Here is a 14,829-nt window from a genome sequence, read left to right as displayed (position 1 = left end):
TGTGTGACAGGGTGATATTCATTTCAGGCTTCTATTTAACGCTGCGTTCCGTGTATACAGTGACCCTTCCCAATCCTGGGATTTCTGATGACGGCCCCCCTTCCCGGGCTCCAATTCCCAGAGTCCGGTCTCCAATTCACAGAGTCCGGTCTGTAATTGCTGCATTCGGCGTCATTTATCTGTAGGGTTACAGTAAAATAATCCTGGTGCTCTCTGTGAAATAAAAGGGGATTGAGAGAAGGATCTTTCCCATAAGGATGGGATAAATGTTATCTGCATTTCCAAATACGCTACTTCTCCTTGTTTATGAAGCTTCTGAGCCGGTGCCAGGGAGGTGCGGTGTATATGTCATATCTAAGTCCAGTCTCTGGTCACTTCAGTGGGATATAATGGTGTTGTAGCCAGGGAGGTGCGGTGTATATGTCATATCTAAGTCCGGTCTCTGGCCACTTCAGTGGGATATAATGGTGTTGTAGCCAGGGAGGTGCGGTGTATATGTCATATCTAAGTCCGGTCTCTGGCCACTTCAGTGGGATATAATGGTGTTGTAGCCAGGGAGGTGCGGTGTATATGTCATATCTAAGTCCAATCTCTGGCCACTTCAGTGGGATATAATGATGTTGTAGCCAGGGAGGTGCGGTGTATATGTCATATCTAAGTCCAATCTCTGGCCACTTCAGTGGGATATAATGGTGTTGTAGCCAGGGAGGTGCGGTGTATATGCCATATCTAAGTCCGGTCTCTGGCCACTTCAGTGGGATATAATGATGTTGTAGCCAGGGAGGTGCGGTGTATATGTCATATCTAAGTCCGGTCTCTGGCCACTTCAGTGGGATATAATGGTGTTGTAGCCAGGGAGGTGCGGTGTATATGTCATATCTAAGTCCGGTCTCTGGCCACTTCAGTGGGATATAATGGTGTTGTAGCCAGGGAGGTGCGGTGTATATGTCATATCTAAGTCCGGTCTCTGGCCACTTCAGTGGGATATAATGGTGTTGTAGCCAGGGAGGTGCGGTGTATATGTCATATCTAAGTCCAGTCTCTGGCCACTTCAGTGGGATATAATGGTGTTGTAGCCAGGGAGGTGCGGTGTATATGCCATATCTAAGTCCAGTCTCTGGCCACTTCAGTGGGATATAATGGTGTTGTAGCCGGGGAGGTGCGGTGTATATGTCATATCTAAGTCCAGTCTCTGGCCACTTCAGTGGGATATAATGGTGCTGTAGCCAGGGAGGTGCGGTGTATATGTCATATCTAAGTCCAGTCTCTGGCCACTTCAGTGGGATATAATGGTGTTGTAGCCAGGGAGGTGCGGTGTATATGTCATATCTAAGTCCAATCTCTGGCCACTACAGTGGGATATAATGGTGTTGTAGCCAGGGAGGTGCGGTGTATATGTCATATCTAAGTCCAGTCTCTGGCCACTACAGTGGGATATAATGGTGTTGTAGCCAGGGAGGTGCGGTGTATATGTCATATCTAAGTCCAGTCTCTGGCCACTTCAGTGGGATATAATGGTGTTGTAGCCAGGGAGGTGCGGTGTATATGTCATATCTAAGTCCAGTCTCTGGCCACTTCAGTGGGATATAATGGTGTTGTAGCCAGGGAGGTGCGGTGTATATGTCATATCTAAGTCCGGTCTCTGGCCACTTCAGTGGAATATAATGGTGCTGTAGCCAGGGAGGTGCGGTGTATATGTCATATCTAAGTCCGGTCTCTGGCCACTTCAGTGGGATATAATGGTGTTGTAGCCAGGGAGGTGCGGTGTATATGTCATATCTAAGTCCAGTCTCTGGCCACTTCAGTGGGATATAATGGTGCTGTAGCCAGGGAGGTGCGGTGTATATGTCATATCTAAGTCCGGTCTCTGGCCACTTCAGTGGAATATAATGGTGCTGTAGCCAGGGAGGTGCGGTGTATATGTCATATCTAAGTCCGGTCTCTGGCCACTTCAGTGGGATATAATGGTGTTGTAGCCAGGGAGGTGCGGTGTATATGCCATATCTAAGTCCGGTCTCTGGCCACTTCAGTGGGATATAATGGTGTTGTAGCCAGGGAGGTGCGGTGTATATGTCATATCTATGTCCGGTCTCTGGCCACTTCAGTGGGATATAATGGTGTTGTAGCCAGGGAGGTGCGGTGTATATGTCATATCTAAGTCCGGTCTCTGGCCACTTCAGTGGGATATAATGGTGTTGTAGCCAGGGAGGTGCGGTGTATATATGTCATATCTAAGTCCGGTCTCTGGCCACTTCAGTGGGATATAATGGTGTTGTAGCCAGGGAGGTGCGGTGTATATGTCATATCTAAGTCCGGTCTCTGGCCACTTCAGTGTGATATAATGGTGTTGTAGCCAGGGAGGTGCGGTGTATATGCCATATCTAAGTCCGGTCTCTGGCCACTTCAGTGGGATATAATGGTGTTGTAGCCAGGGAGGTGCGGTGTATATGTCATATCTAAGTCCGGTCTCTGGCCACTTCAGTGGGATATAATGGTGTTGTAGCCTGGGAGGTGCGCTGTATATGTCATATCTAAGTCCGGTCTCTGGCCACTTCAGTGGGATATAATGGTGTTGTAGCCGGGGAGGTGCGGTGTATATGTCATATCTAAGTCCGGTCTCTGGTCACTTCAGTGTGATATAATGGTGTTGTAGCCAGGGAGGTGCGGTGTATATGTCATATCTAAGTCCGGTCTCTGGCCACTTCAGTGGGATATAATGGTGTTGTAGCCAGGGAGGTGCAGTGTATATGTCATATCTAAGTCCGGTCTCTGGCCACTTCAGTGGGATATAATGGTGTTGTAGCCAGGGAGGTGCAGTGTATATGTCATATCTAAGTCCGGTCTCTGGCCACTTCAGTGGGATATAATGGTGTTGTAGCCAGGGAGGTGCGGTGTATATGTCATATCTAAGTCCGGTCTCTGGCCACTTCAGTGGGATATAATGGTGTTGTAGCCAGGGAGGTGCGGTGTATATGCCATATCTAAGTCCAGTCTCTGGCCACTTCAGTGGGATATAATGGTGTTGTAGCCAGGGAGGTGCAGTGTATATGTCATATCTAAGTCCGGTCTCTGGCCACTTCAGTGGGATATAATGGTGTTGTAGCCAGGGAGGTGCGGTGTATATGTCATATCTAAGTCCGGTCTCTGGTCACTTCAGTGTGATATAATGGTGTTGTAGCCAGGGAGGTGCGGTGTATATGTCATATCTAAGTCCGGTCTCTGGTCACTTCAGTGGGATATAATGGTGCTGTAGCCAGGGAGGTGCGGTGTATATGTCATATCTAAGTCCGGTCTCTGGCCACTTCAGTGGGATATAATGGTGCTGTAGCCAGGGAGGTGCGGTGCATATGTCATATCTAAGTCCAGTCTCTGGCCACTTCAGTGGAATATAATGGTGTTGTAGCCAGGGAGGTGCGGTGTATATGTCATATCTAAGTCCGGTCTCTGGCCACTTCAGTGTGATATAATGGTGTTGTAGCCAGGGAGGTGCGGTGTATATGCCATATCTAAGTCCGGTCTCTGGCCACTTCAGTGGGATATAATGGTGTTGTAGCCAGGGAGGTGCGGTGTATATGTCATATCTAAGTCCGGTCTCTGGCCACTTCAGTGTGATATAATGGTGTTGTAGCCAGGGAGGTGCGGTGTATATGTCATATCTAAGTCCGGTCTCTGGCCACTTCAGTGGGATATAATGGTGCTGTAGCCAGGGAGGTGCGGTGTATATGTCATATCTAAGTCCGGTCTCTGGCCACTTCAGTGTGATATAATGGTGTTGTAGCCAGGGAGGTGCGGTGTATATGTCATATCTAAGTCCGGTCTCTGGCCACATCAGTGGAATATAATGTTGTAGCCAGGGAGGTGCGGTGTATATGTCATATCTAAGTCCGGTCTCTGGCCACTTCAGTGGGATATAATGGTGTTGTAGCCAGGGAGGTGCGGTGTATATGTCATATCTAAGTCCGGTCTGTGGCCACTTCAGTGGGATATAATGGTGTTGTAGCCAGGGAGGTGCGGTGTATATGTCATATCTAAGTCCGGTCTCTGGCCACTTCAGTGGGATATAATGGTGTTGTAGCCAGGGAGGTGCGGTGTATATGCCATATCTAAGTCCGGTCTCTGGTCACTTCAGTGGGATATAATGGTGTTGTAGCCAGGGAGGTGCGGTGTATATGTCATATCTAAGTCCGGTCTCTGGCCACTTCAGTGGGATATAATGGTGTTGTAGCCAGGGAGGTGCAGTGTATATGTCATATCTAAGTCCGGTCTCTGGCCACTTCAGTGGGATATAATAGTGTTGTAGCCAGGGAGGTGCGGTGTATATGCCATATCTAAGTCCGGTCTCTGGCTACTTCAGTGGGATATAATGGTGTTGTAGCCAGGGAGGTGCGGTGTATATGCCATATCTAAGTCCGGTCTCTGGCCACTTCAGTGGGATATAATGGTGTTGTAGCCAGGGAGGTGCGGTGTATATGTCATATCTAAGTCCAATCTCTGGCCACTTCAGTGGGATATAATGGTGTTGTAGCCAGGGAGGTGCGGTGTATATGCCATATCTAAGTCCGGTCTCTGGCCACTTCAGTGGGATATAATGGTGTTGTAGCCAGGGAGGTGCGGTGTATATGTCATATCTAAGTCCGGTCTCTGGCCACTTCAGTGGGATATAATGGTGTTGTAGCCAGGGAGGTGCGGTGTATATGTCATATCTAAGTCTGGTCTCTGGCCACTTCAGTGGGATATAATGGTGTTGTAGCCACAAGGAATGGATGAGATGCGCAGAGAGCGCCATGGTGGTATCCACTCACCTCCGTTACCGCTGACAGCTTATAGTTTCCCGTGTCTAGAACTTAGATTCTCAGCGGAAGCAAAACTGAGAGACTCACAATGTATAGTGTGGGCACCGATTCCTCCAGCGTAGGGTTCTTTTGCTGAGTGGCAATGTCTCAGCGCCCCTGAAAATAGGCCCCTTCCTCATTTCAGTGATCTTTCACATATATATATATACGAGGCATCGGGTCAGTTTAGTCACCGGAGTGGCTTTCATCTCAATCGCCGCCCAGTGTGTATGGGGCAGAGGTAAGCGCTAATGCGCGCTCCCGCATTTTCGCCGGTCACCGCCACTCATCTGCTGGTATTACTGGGGGTACATCACCTCAGATGTGCGGAGTATTTAGCTATATATATATTTATACTAGTAAGCCCGCTCCAAGCAAAGGTTTTGAAAGCTAGTCTGCTACCTTGTGATTGCCTCTTTGTTTGTGCAGGCATCAGAGAGAAAGCGATGTAGTTTCACTCGCTGCCAAGAGATGGCAGTGTTTCAGAGACACACAATTAGACACTAGACCTATCTATATCTATATAATATCTATAGTGTTCACTCTAGCATTTAGAGCGGGCAGGGGGCGAACCGGGCCCGCTGACGTCACAGCGGGGGGCGGTCTTGACAACATCATCAAAGGGGGGCCCGGCGCCTCCGAAGTTGCTGTGCTTCCGGGGAAGCGCCGGGCATCGCCGTCTACGGCGACACTGGGCTTCCCTGTGAGGCTGCTAGAGGGGCAGGGCGCATTTTGGCCTTTAAAAGTTGGGCAGGGTGCAGTGCCCCGCTAAAACAGCCTAGCGGGAACACTGTATCTATCTATATAGATAGATATAGTTATAGATAAAAGATATGTAGAGATATAGATGATAGATATACAAACATACATATATACACACACACACACACATATATACACCATTCTGCGTCTGGGGTGACCACATGCTCAAATAAATACAGAAAAGGACTCAATACTCACCATAATAAGCCAACTCATATAATAGACAAATAATCAAAATAATAATAATCAAATAAAGAATGGGGATTTAGCTCATGAAATTTATAAATTGAATTTTTATTTTATTAAACGTCTAAGCGGCCACAAGTGCTCTAATGACACTTGTATGGACATGTATAAAGGCAGTGACACCTTATGATAAATGTGATGCTGTGAGCTGGGGTTTATCCTGTCTAGTGACCATATATTACCCTGTGCTGGAGCCCACACATGGCAGTGTTACGGCACCGAATGTCAGCTCTCCGCAACATCCTAGGTCAGGGCTAGCCAACTCCAGTTCCCCAGAGCTACCAACAGGTCACGTTTTCCAGAACACCTAGCAGGAGCACAGGTGTACTCTTACTCACTGGCACATTTCCCAGGTCACCCGGCAAGTGCACAGGTGTACTCTTACTCACTGGCACATTTCCCAGGTCACCCGGCAAGTGCACAGGTGTACTCTTACTCACTGGCACATTTCCCAGGTCACCCGGCAGGTGCGTAGGTGTACTCATTACTCACTGACACATTTCTCAGGTCACCCGGCAGGAGCACAGGTGTACTCATTACTCAATGGCACATTTCCCAGGTCACCCGGCAAGTGCACAGGTGTACTCTTACTCACTGGCACATTTCCCAGGTCACCCGGCAGGTGCGTAGGTGTACTCATTACTCACTGACACATTTCTCCGGTCACCCGGCAGGTGCGTAGGTGTACTCATTACTCACTGGCACATTTCCCAGGTCACCCGGCAGGAGCACAGGTGTACTCATTACTCACTGGCACATTTCCCAGGTCACCCGGCAGGTGCGTAGGTGTACTCATTACTCACTGACACATTTCCCAGGTCACCCGGCAGGAGCACAGGTGTACTCATTACTCACTGGCACATTTCTCGGGTCACCCGGCAGGTGCGTAGGTGTACTCATTACTCACTGACACATTTCCCAGGTCACCCGGCAGGAGCACAGGTGTACTCATTACTCACTGACACATTTCCCAGGTCACCCGGCAGGAGCACAGGTGTACTCTACTCACTGGCACATTTCTCGGGTCACCCGGCAGGAGCACAGGTGTACTCATTACTCACTGACACATTTCCCAGGTCACCCGGCAGGAGCACAGGTGTACTCATTACTCACTGACACATTTCTCGGGTCACCCGGCAGGTGCGTAGGTGTACTCATTACTCACTGGCACATTTCCCAGGTCACCCGGCAGGAGCACAGGTGTACTCATTACTCACTGGCACATTTCTCGGGTCACCCGGCAGGAGCACAGGTGTACTCATTACTCACTGACACATTTCCCAGGTCACCCGGCAGGAGCACAGGTGTACTCATTACTCACTGACACATTTCCCAGGTCACCCGGCAGGAGCACAGGTGTACTCATTACTCACTGGCACATTTCTCGGGTCACCCGGCAGGTGCACAGGTGTACTCATTACTCACTGACACATTTCCCAGGTCACCCGGCAGGAGCACAGGTGTACTCATTACTCACTGGCACATTTCTCGGGTCACCCGGCAGGTGCACAGGTGTACTCATTACTCACTGGCACATTTATCGGGTCACCCAGCAGGTGCACAGGTGCATTCATTACACTCAAACATTTCCCAGGTCACCTGGCAGGTGCACTCTTTACTCATTGAAACATTTTAAAAGAGCCGCTGTTGGTAGCTCTCAGGGACTGGAGTTCCGCCCCTGCTCTTTGTTCTTTATTGTGTATAAATCCAGTCATATTTTGATAATTATTTTGCAGCTTAGCGGACTCCTTCCATGCCCAGTAGAGACCTGTGTGAGGAAGCGCTGCTTTGCAGTAAGGCTTCGGAGGTGGCTGTGGCTAGAAGTGGTTTATGTGGCAGGTGTAGGGATTACACAGGGGTCGCTGGTATAACCTGATTGTTATTGCTGCCACATTTTGTGTTTTCTCGGATATGCACCTAAAGCTTGTTCTCTTCTCTTCTTCAGCCGCCTCCTCTTCCTCTCTGAAAAGCTCCGCCTCCAGCCGGGTTATAAAGACCCGTTACAGGATTGTGAAGAGAAATGGCGCTTCTCCCCTGGTAACGTCACCACTGTCTACGCTCAGCTCGTCTCTTACCTGGAGGACAAGGTGAGTCCTGACCTGGGAAGATTCCGTAATCAACCCGGGATGCGGTCAGTGTGAATGGTCCCGGGATTGGGTACACGGGACTTTAAAAAAGCTGCTTATTGGAGCTATCTTGGGCTAACAAATGCTGATGTCATCTTTCAGAGCCCTGGAGTCCATTTCTAATGACATGCATATGTATTTGCAGGGATTTCCCAGGATCAGTGTGAATGGGGCTGTCCCGGGTCGATCCCAGGTCTGAGTGCAGTGTGAAAGGGTACATTCCCGAGTAGAGTCCCGGGAAGCATCCGGGAACACATTCCCGGGTATGACCCGGCTCTGCGAGTGTGAAAGGGGTATAACTCTGCATCAGTGGATTCCGAGCCACGGACATGAGGAGAAATCCCGTGGTATCAGCCAGTGAGCCCGTTTCCTGTGCAGTCAGGAGCTGATCTCCTCTCCGAGGTCACCGTGCTGGTCAGGCTGTCCCCATGCTCTGTGTGACAATACAGAACACGGCATCTCACTAGCACAGTAACAGCTGCACCCCCCATGTGGCCGGTAATACCGCTGGTGTGAAGTGCTTAGCAAGGAGATGGTTACTGAGACACGTGTTCCTATGTGTTAAATACATACACACACAGGCAGTTGTACGGTCAGCTCCCAGCACTATTCCCCGGCCAATGGGAATCATCTAAAGGGTTTTCCCCCCTCAGGAGACAGTCACAGGCGGGCACAGACCGATGCTTTGCACACGTTATTTCCCCTTCATATCGTTATACTGTGCACTTCAGCATTGTGCTTGTTTCTAGCATGTCACACGTCTGCTTTCTGCACAATCCTATTCAGCCAAGGGCCCGAATCAGATGTGATCGTCGATGTCACACACCCTCCCCTAAAACGCGTGGGCGTCCAAACATTTTCCTAGGCACTACAAGAAAAGTTTGGTGGCCTGCGCACTGCCCTCAGTTGTGCGGTGCTAGCTGCTGCACTTTCCAGATGACCGATCCGGATGTGCTAAGGAATTTTAAATGGGGATTGGTGCAGCGCTCTGCTCCTTGGTGTGTGTGTGGAAGTAAAGTGAGTGGTACACTGGGGATGGTTCGTTTAAAACAGTAAATTTTACTTCATCAATAAATCAAGTTTACACACATTCTGTATGCATGAGGGTAAAGATATAATACATACGTTTTGTCACAATAAACGGTTGATACAAAGTATAGCACATACAATAATGTTTGTAAGGGGATTGTTGCAAGCTGTAGCAAATTGTTACAGATTACGTGTTCCAAAATGCTGGTGCGCAGTGCTGTATACTGCTAACCAAATTAAATAGTAATTTGAAGCATTAACGGAATTGGGGTGGGGGTCTTGGGTAGGTGAATTGGGGTATTGGGTTGACAGAGTCCAGGTCAGTGCACGGTGGCGGCGTCCCGCTCGTCTGTGTGCACTTGATGGTGGGTGCACTCCGGCTGGTGTGTAAGGTGGTGCTTTGGGCTTTTTTTTTCCTCCATGGGGGGTGAGGTAGACGTGTTCACCGAGGGAGTGGGAGCGGCAGTAACGGGTTTCAGTGGTGGCAGTGGGTCTGGTCACTCCTTGTGTCCCGTCGCGGTTGGAGTTCTGCGCGGGTTTCAGGCTGATTGCCGTCTGCCTTTGCAGTTCTGTGCTGCGGCCGGGGACGTGGAGTGTCTGACAGCGAGCGCGGGTAGGAGGCGGCGTGGGTAACCCCTTCCTTCCCGGTGCCTGTCTTACGGACCCCCGCCTACTCACCTACTCGCGTTCCTGGTCCCTTTCCGTGTCAGACGATATGATCTGATTCTATGAAATGTCTGATTTTTGCGCAAAAGAAATGACGTTTTACAAATTCGGACAGTTTAATGGCGCCTGAGGTCACTAAAAGTCGGAAGCTTTCTGCTCTGGATAAGACCCGCTGCTAATTAGTCAGATCTTGGTGTTTTCCCATGTTACACATATAACTCAGCCAATGTAATGGGAGAGAAGTAAGAGAGTCTCACACAAAACAGCTGTATACAGTCAGGCTTTTAGACTTAAGCCCTGGACACACATGGTGATTTCTGCCATAATCGCCGGGTTATGGTCAATGAGCAACCATATCCCGGTGTGTACAGGGCGACTGTCCCCGCTGCACGCTCCCGCTACCAGCCCTGGGGTGGTCGCTGTTCTGAGGAGCATGCTTCTGCGACCAGCGGCTTTCCCTGGCAGAGCATCACATCTCTGGTCAATGATGAAAACGGGACTCCCAGCAATATATTGCTCAGCGATCATATTGCTTTGTGTGCGCTTTGTTTTATAGCTGGTATGTTTTGGGTGATTTTATTCTGTAATGTTTAAAATCAATTCCAAGCACGCAATTACAGCACATTTGCACTAAAAAGACATGTGTAATTTTTTTAAAAAATTTATAAATGTTAAATATACTTATTTCTGTCAAAATATCTTCTGTACGTGTCATCTTTGCACATTTTTCCTGTGAAATGCATATTATTCACAACCGGGTGCGAATCGGATGCACACACAGCTTCTGCTGATTACAATGATATAGAGCATGCCTATATTCTGTATGTAATTGTGATTATCTGCATACAAAACAAGATGCCACGGTGTTACCCAGCCCAAACACTCTAATGCCGGGCACACACTACTAGACGATTCGCTGAACGATTAATATAATCAACGATTCCCACCGTACTCCTGTATCCACCACAAATACACTGAACGATATCCTGAATGACCACATTCAGAGAGGTCACCCCCTCCCCCACTGCTCCTACATACATCGGTAGCCAGAAAACCCAAGCGGCAGCCGCAGCTGGTGAGTGCCGAATTCACCAGTAGCCAATCAAAGTGGCGTACACCATGGGTACTCTCAGCACTGGTTAGTTACTCCAGGGCGAAAGCAGCCACAAGATATAGTGCCTCAAACAGGTATGGGTGGAGACACCAAAATAGAGAACAGTTATGTGCCCTTATCGTATTCTTGCTCTACCAGAATGTCTCATTGTGCCTCGCTAGGTATATGGGCGAGATACGTCCAACTATAAATGTCCATATGGTGCCCACAGCGGTGTTGGGATACTTTCAGAGGGTGCGCAGTGCGAAAAAAGACTGTACGACCGTTATCTACAGCGGAGGCATCGGTTACCTCTATTTGATCCTTTGCTGCCCATTGCGCACATGAACACCCCGGTCAATAAGAGGTTAATATGCGCATCAAATTCATTGTCATATTTTTGGAAAAAGTTCTCGAATCCAATTGAATGCAACCTTTACACTTTCTGCGAGCTACCGTGAGGCACGCTGTGCCTCGCACCTCATGGATGGATATTGGCTCAGCACATACACACAGTAAATACCTGATCACGGCTCAGCCATTTGTCAGGTTAAGTCACCGCGTCCTTTCCCTTCAAGACTGACAAATCTACCAAACCTTTCCCTCCCCCCCTCTGCCCAAATGAACCATTGCAGGAAATAGATGAAAGTGTATTTTAAATTAATTTTACTGCATTTTTTTTCAGTAATATTTTTGTTTTAAATAGATTTATAAGCGGCTCGGGAGCCATTCTCTCAAATTTATGAAGATAATTTTCGCTCCTTCGATAAGGTTAAATTTACACCTGCTATTTCCATATTAATTCACACGGCTAAGTGGATCTAATTTTCATCCTCTCTCCTATCTGGTGAACACGGCCTTTCCTAATGCAATTTCCCCCTTCGTAAATCACCATGATCGGGAGTCATGATCAACTTAAATTAACTTAAATTAATTTACTTAATAAGAGTCCCCGATCATTGTGGATGAGCTTAAGATTTATCGATACACCCGCCCCTCGTTTCCGCTCTGTGCCGCGCGCTCTACGGAATAATTCTGTTTATGCTGTTTGTGGTGATCACATTCAGTGGCTGAGAGCGGATAGACTTTGAGTCTTTGGGGTATCACTTCTATTACTAGTGTAAAGTGGGTTTTTTCTTTACAGTAACACATCTATGACATTATACTACCTGTCCACTCTACAATGTATGTGTGTGTGAGATCAGGTGGAAAACAGCTTGGGGGTCCTGCCATGTATAGGGTGATAATTGTTTATCACTATTAGGGCGTAGATGAACCAAAATGAGGAATTGTACCCACAAAATGCCAGTGTCAACGTCTAGTGAAGAGGCGTCTCTGGGGTTGGTGGACTTCTAGGCAGAGTGGCAAAGAAAAGCCATATCTGAGACTGGCCAATAAAAGGAAAACATTAATATGAGCAAAAGAACGCAGACATTGGACAGAGGAAGATTGGAATAACGTGTTATGGACTGCCTAGAAGGCCACCTCTTCACCTCAGACGTTGACAGGTTTTATGGATGCCATTTTATGAATCTGCCAGTTGGGAGGCATCTATTTCTTAAAGCCACTCGAACCCACAAATGTGATGCTCCAGAAACTCAACTTGGTCAAAGGAAGGCCAGTTTTATAGCTTATCTGATGAGCAAACCCATTTTCAGCTGTGCCAACGTAATTGCACAAGGGTTTTTAAAAGGTTTGTAATAACCATTAGTCTTCTAATGCTATTGGCAAACACGATGTACGATTTTAACACTGAAGTGAGGGTTGCTGGAAGTGGGACCCCATACACCTATGCAGATCTTCCATTATTAGCGGCAGGTGTTAATAGTTTGGTGATCTCTCTCAGGTTTAGTAAAGGGCGGGGTAATACTGAGTAGGATAAAAAGTGATACCGCTTTCACATCACTAAATGCAGGGTCACACCGGGAATTTGAAACGGTTCAGTCTGGGCACGACCCTGCATTTTGGGATGTTCACATCCCCTCAGCGAACGACATTATTGCCGGTTCGCTGATGTCATCCGGGGGTGCGGCGGGGAGTCTGCGCATCATTGGGTGCGGGGGGGGAGGCAGCGCTTAGAACGGGCGCTGCTCCAAGTGCTGCCTCTTCCATAGTGTGAACGGGAAACGAGTCGCTCGACCTCTGCTTTCTTATTGCTGTGTTGCTACCCGTTCGCGGCACCTGGTAACCTTTCACATTGCACTAATTACCGGGTCGAGACGGCTTGTACCCGGTAATTAGTTGCAATGTGAAGGGGTATGAGAGTACCTTGCAGTAGCTGTAATTTTGACGGAAATAGAACAACCTGCAGCCAATCAACAGCTAGAAAAAAAAACAAAATCATAGCCTGGCCATCCCTGCCATGCTCACTTCCTACCTTCAGACCTATATGCCTGCACCTCATGTCACCTAGGCCCTATACTTAGAATGGGGGTGTCAGGGTTATTGCAGTTGAACCCCATGGGAACGTCCATGTTGAGTATTGGGCTGAAGTTAAGAGCGATGCTTTCTATGATTATCTGTAAATGTCGTTCCCGGAGTCGGAGGACAGTTCGTGGTGAAAGCTATAGACTGTCAGAGATGCTGATGCGGTCACTTGGGGACACTCTGAGGGGAGGGAGTGACAGTGTTTGTTTCAGGAAAGAGGTTTTCGCTTCCTTGATATGATAATCCCGTGTAGCAGTGTCGGCCCAAAGTGCTCTCAGCAGCAGGAATTTGTGTCATCAGGTCTGGACCAAGCTGTGAAAACCTCCTCATGGCCGCCCAGAGCAGCCTCCTCAGAAATCAGATCTGGCCCACTTGACAACCTTCCCCGTCCCACTCCGCTCCGCCCCGTCACTCTGGGCAAATTTACACAGTAACTGCGGTTCCCCTTACTCACACTTCGTCACGTTCGATGTGAAGCCCTCATGTCAGGGATATTGGCATAATATGATAAGGGCCAGGCGGATTAAATCATGCTGAATTTACGACTTGGGAAGGAATTAATAACTGGTCTATTTATCACGTCAAACATCTGTACATTGCGGTGTCATCTTCCTCAGCCACATCCCGTGATTCGCCCAGCAGGCGCCGGGCTTTCCGCGAACCGGTGTCCCGTCAATAAGTAGATCAGGTGCTTGTGACATCATTGGGGATTATAGCTTCACAGTAGTTGCTGTATCATAATGATCTGTTATTTTAGTAATACACAACAAGTGTGCTACTAAAATGTAGCAATGGCAGTCTCTCTCTCTCTCTCTCCCCCTCCCTCCCTCCCTCATATATGCTGGGCCTGATTTAGATTGTAATTCTGATATTATCGGTAGATAATCGGCGAGTGTGAACTCAGTTACTGAGATGTTGCGATGGCCAATCGCGCACAGCAATGTGTGACTACAGGCAGAAATCAGGCTGTCAGGGCTGTGCGATCACGTTCCAGTGCTGGCGGTAAAATGTCATGGCAACGCCATCTCGTTTCCTTTGTAGACCGTTATATTGGCAGCTATGGGGTGTGTCCGCTCCGGCCTCCGCCACTACCACGAACGCGTCATATAGCCACACTAATGGTGTGTACACACGGTACTTTTTGCCTTCCGATGTTGACAATATAGTCAACATCGGATCGGAATCTGATGCAGATTGCAAGGGTTTTAACCCTTGCGATCCCGATCCGATTCCGATGCGCGTTCACGTATCGCAAGGCAGAAAGTCTTGTCTGCCATGACTATTACTCCCACCAACTGGCAGAGATTTGTGTCATTATTAGAGTGTCTTATATATCGGCAGCACATTCCGTTGTGCTTTACAATTGGAAATCACAGTGATCGGACAAACTGGGTAGTAACAGACCGACATAGAGGTAGGAGGGCCCTGCTCGCAAGCTTACACTCTATAGCAGGGCTGGGCAATTGCGGCCCTCCAGATGTTGAGGAACTACACATCCCAGCATGCCTTGCATCAGTTTCAGCATGGCCACATATCAAAACGAATGCAAAGCATCCTGGGATGTGTAGTTCCTCAACATCTGGAGGGCCGCAATTGCCCAGCCCTGCTCTATAGGGATAATAGGAGGGATGCAGTCATTAGGTCGACA

At 48.4% G+C, this 14,829-nt stretch overlaps 1 protein-coding gene across 1 annotated transcript in view; it reads left to right on the top strand.

Moving 5' to 3' along the window:
* ZC3H3 (zinc finger CCCH-type containing 3) overlaps window positions 1-14,829 on the top strand; it is a 194,309-nt gene that overhangs the window by 62,407 nt on the left and 117,073 nt on the right. Inside the window, exon 4 of the mRNA XM_083144927.1 lies at window positions 7,786-7,927. Within this exon, the coding sequence (XP_083001053.1) occupies window positions 7,786-7,927 (142 nt within the window). The remainder of the gene's footprint in view (window positions 1-7,785; window positions 7,928-14,829) is intronic.

Source organism: Crinia signifera, chromosome 5 (genome assembly GCF_055691185.1).
Source record: "Crinia signifera chromosome 5, ASM5569118v1, whole genome shotgun sequence".
Classification (NCBI taxonomy): Eukaryota; Metazoa; Chordata; class Amphibia; order Anura; family Myobatrachidae; genus Crinia; species Crinia signifera.
This window is presented reverse-complemented; position numbering and strand designations above follow the sequence as displayed.